The sequence below is a fragment of the Apis dorsata genome, unplaced genomic scaffold (assembly GCF_000469605.1).
Source record: "Apis dorsata unplaced genomic scaffold, Apis dorsata 1.3 scaffold_270, whole genome shotgun sequence".
Taxonomy (NCBI): Eukaryota; Metazoa; Arthropoda; class Insecta; order Hymenoptera; family Apidae; genus Apis; species Apis dorsata.
In genome coordinates this window covers 656156-657914 of record NW_006263548.1, presented here as the reverse complement: position 1 = coordinate 657914, position 1759 = coordinate 656156, and the positions used below count along the sequence as shown (strand labels likewise).

General features: G+C 18.7%; 1 protein-coding gene across 9 annotated transcripts in view; it reads left to right on the top strand.

Moving 5' to 3' along the window:
- LOC102677932 (PHD finger protein 20) overlaps nt 1–1759 on the top strand; it is a 9966-nt gene that overhangs the window by 2211 nt on the left and 5996 nt on the right. For 7 of the 9 annotated variants that reach the window (XM_031510976.1, XM_006616784.2, XM_006616787.2 and 4 more), the window contains exons 2-4: nt 409–919; nt 1015–1149; nt 1302–1328. In XM_031510976.1, coding sequence (XP_031366836.1) covers nt 409–919; nt 1015–1149; nt 1302–1328 — 673 coding nt within the window. The remainder of the gene's footprint in view (nt 1–408; nt 920–1014; nt 1150–1301; nt 1329–1759) is intronic. The other 2 variants (XM_006616785.2, XM_006616786.2) reach the window with 1 other exon arrangement.

Here is a 1759-nt window from a genome sequence, read left to right as displayed (position 1 = left end):
GTTTATATAAAATATATTTATAATTTATAATGTATATGGAAAATATATTTTAAATTTTTAAAATTATATAAATTTAATAACTAGTAATAATAATAAATTTAATAATTAGTATTAATTTTTATGATTTATATTATTATATACAGTTTTATGTTTTTATAATATTTAATTATTTTATTATAATTTTTTAATATTATATTTTTTAATAATATCATATAATTATGTTAATAAAATAATTAGACAATGGAAATAGTAATTATTCATTGTTATTTAAATATTTTATTTAAAACATTTTCTCAAGATATGCTTTATTATATTAAAACTTTACATATTTGAAAATTATTGTTGAATAAAAGTATAGAAAATATTATTTTCTTTATGTTTATAGTTATATGGTGATATTTTTTACAGATCCTGTAATAATGTCTGTGAAATCATCAACTTCTTATGCACAAGAAGATTTAGATCTTATTAATTCTGAAATTTTGAATTTAGAACAATCTATATCTCCATTGAATTCTGGTGCCAGAACACCAAAATCTGATAGCTGTGGAGAAACATGTTCTTCTCGACCAGAATCATCAGCTGATTCCTTTAATTTATTAGATTCAACAGAATTAATTGATAATGGATATAAAGCTTTAAGTATGAAAGAAGAGAATATATCTCCTATAAAACATCAAGAGATAAATAAAAATTCAGAAATAGAAGTTAACACTATGGCAGTGCAATTAGGTATTGTTGAATCTGATATAACAATGAAACATATACAAAAGGATTTAGTTATTAAAGAAGAACTGAAAAATATTAAAATAGAAGATGAGAAAACATCAGAAGAATTAAAGCCAAAAATTTTTAATCGAGGTGGATTAAAATTTTTTCCTGGAGCCAAATTAGAAGCAAAAGATTTTAATGAAAAATGGTAAACATTTATTTTAATATCAATTAATTATAATTGACTAAATATATTGATAAATATAAACAAATTTTTATAAGTAATTATTTTTTACATTGTAGGTATTCAGCAAAAGTAGTTGAAACTGATTGGGATGAGCGGGAAGTCTTGATACGTTTTGATAAGTGGAGTTCAAGATTTGATGAATGGATACCTATGGATAGTTCTAGATTACGTGTATTACAAACACAATCAAAGTAAGTCAAAGTAAAATTTCAATAAATCTATTACAAAATTATTTAAATTAGTAGATATAAAAAATAAAAAATTGTATATATAAATAATTGTTGACCTGATTTATTATATAAAATATGTTCTGAATTACTTATAGATTTATTTTTTTTTAAAGCGAACAAACCTGGAATCTACCATCTCTGTAAGTGGATATTGTATAATTATTAGCTAGGTCAAAATTTGTATATTTTATAGCAGTTTTTGCAATTATAAAAAATATTAAATTATTTTATTTCTTATAAAATCAATAGTAAATTTTCATTTTTCTCTCATCTCTTTTATCTATTATGTTATATAAACATTTTTTATGTAAATTTTTAAGTTATAAATCCTCGTAATTATTAATTTTATTTAAATTATTATTAAAAAATTGAAAAAAAAATTTGAAAAATTTTTTACTTTTATAAAATATTGTCTTAATTAAAAAAGAGGAAAAAAAATTCTTAATTTATATTTAAATATTATTTTGCATTTCATATTTATATAGAATGAATTGATTAAAAGAAATTTTTTTTTAATAATTAATTTTAATTTTTAATTTGATATTAAGAAAAAACTTTATGAAAATTATAT